Source organism: Aplysia californica, unplaced genomic scaffold, assembly GCF_000002075.1.
Source record: "Aplysia californica isolate F4 #8 unplaced genomic scaffold, AplCal3.0 scaffold00507, whole genome shotgun sequence".
NCBI classification, from domain to species: Eukaryota; Metazoa; Mollusca; class Gastropoda; order Aplysiida; family Aplysiidae; genus Aplysia; species Aplysia californica.
The window spans coordinates 585927-587698 of NW_004797777.1; the positions used below are offsets into that span (position 1 = coordinate 585927).

The 1772-nt window shown below is 39.3% G+C and overlaps 1 protein-coding gene across 1 annotated transcript in view; it reads left to right on the plus strand.

Moving 5' to 3' along the window:
• Nucleotides 1-1606, plus strand: part of LOC101852114 (organic cation transporter-like protein) — a gene marked incomplete at its 3' end in the record, with an annotated part of 9807 nt that extends 8201 nt beyond the window's left edge. The window contains 1 exon segment of the mRNA XM_013086805.1: nucleotides 1503-1606. Coding sequence (XP_012942259.1) covers nucleotides 1503-1606 — 104 coding nt within the window.
• Between the last annotated feature and the right edge of the window lie 166 nt (nucleotides 1607-1772).

Here is a 1772-nt window from a genome sequence, read left to right on the forward strand (position 1 = left end):
GATGATGATGATGATGATGATGATGATGATGATGATGATGATGATGATGATGACGATGATCGTCCATGAAGTCTTATAAACCTTTTATTTATTTAACTTAAACTTAAAGATTCTCAAGTCTTGAGACGCATGCGGCAATCTGAGATGACCAGAAAAATGTGTCTGAAGCTAAGGTGGGGGCATCAATCAATCCATTTTTTGTTAACTAATTTAAGGTTTTTCTCTATTGCCCCTTTCATCCTTGGTCGTCCCCTAACTCTTTCCTCTCCCCCGATCGATTTTCCATTGGGCAGCCTAATAGAAATATTTTGTGTGTAGAAATTGTTGAAGATAATCAAGCCATTCCATTCTAAGCATTCTTTTTTGTGCTTTGTGTTTGTCATCATCTCCTGCTGGCATGCTAGGATCTATCTATTACTTCTTTGTTCGTAAAGAAGTCTTTCCTGGGGAATGTTAAGTATCCTACGTACGTACTACGAGTAATTGTTGACAAAGGATGCCAGTTACCTTTCTTGTTCTGTGTGGGTGGTTGGCGGGTGCTCTAGTGTGGTTTGCTTCTTCTTTCCTATCAAACATCTATCGTCCTTATCTCCCCTTCTTTTTATGTTTGTTACTCTCTTGTAACACCTCTATTCTTATGGCGCTCATATATGACTTTATGCAGTTGTGAGCGCCGTAAACCCTCTACTAAAACTTAACTTTCTTGTTCTGTCCTTAAGGTCCCTGACCCACAACATACATAATTACTGACAGGACATCTGAATTGTACAGACTTCCCTTCAACTTTGAGCTCATCTTACTTCATTTTTTTTTTCTTCAAATTTTATTGAGCTTGTTGAAGACTCCAAGGTTTTCACCTGAACGAATGTCCTTTTACGGCTTTTTTAAATGTTGAAAATGTACAGCCAGTTCCTTTTTTACGTCAATAGTAATGAACGAGCAGGAAACAAATAAATTCACTCAAACACATTTTAACCTGTTCTAACGACCAATTTTCTAAGATAGCCGTTTGTTCAAACGGCCACTACCTAATTCCCTCTTGAGTTTTTTTTTCTTTCTTTCTATATCATAACAACATTGTACAAGAAGGCAAGGCTAAAACAACACCTAGACCTGGATGGCTGGTGCCTCTGTAAATAAATTATTGATGGCCAAGATGACAACTTTCAGATATTTAGCCCTTTATTCATAATCTTGGACAGGTTTAAGTGTACCTTGACTGTATCATCACCTCTTCGAACAGCCACAACACAATTTTCCCTTAAGGTTTATTATTTTTTACATCAAAATCAAACTGTCCCAAAGGACAACCTGTCTGTAAGGACCACTCTTCTCATCGTCTTGAGCAGAATTAAGTGTATCTTAAGTGGGCCGATTTTTCCTTTCTTTATTATCACAACGACACTGTCCCAAAAAACAACCTGTCTATAATGACCACTTTTCTCATCGTCTTGGGTTGGTGAAGTATATCTTTACTGGTCCCGTTTCCCTTGTGTTTTCAGTTCGACATTGTTTGTGACAACAAGATTCTGAAAACCCACGCCAACATGGCTCTGATGGGTGGTCTCCTCGGCGGCTCCTTGATCATGGGCATTCTCTCCGACTTGTGAGTGCACGCCCACTCAAACGTACACACAAATACATAAAGATATATACGCTTGTTTGCACGCACGCACGCACGCACGCACGCACACACACACACACATACACATACACACACTCACATACACACAGACGTACATACTCACAAAAACACACACATATGTATACTA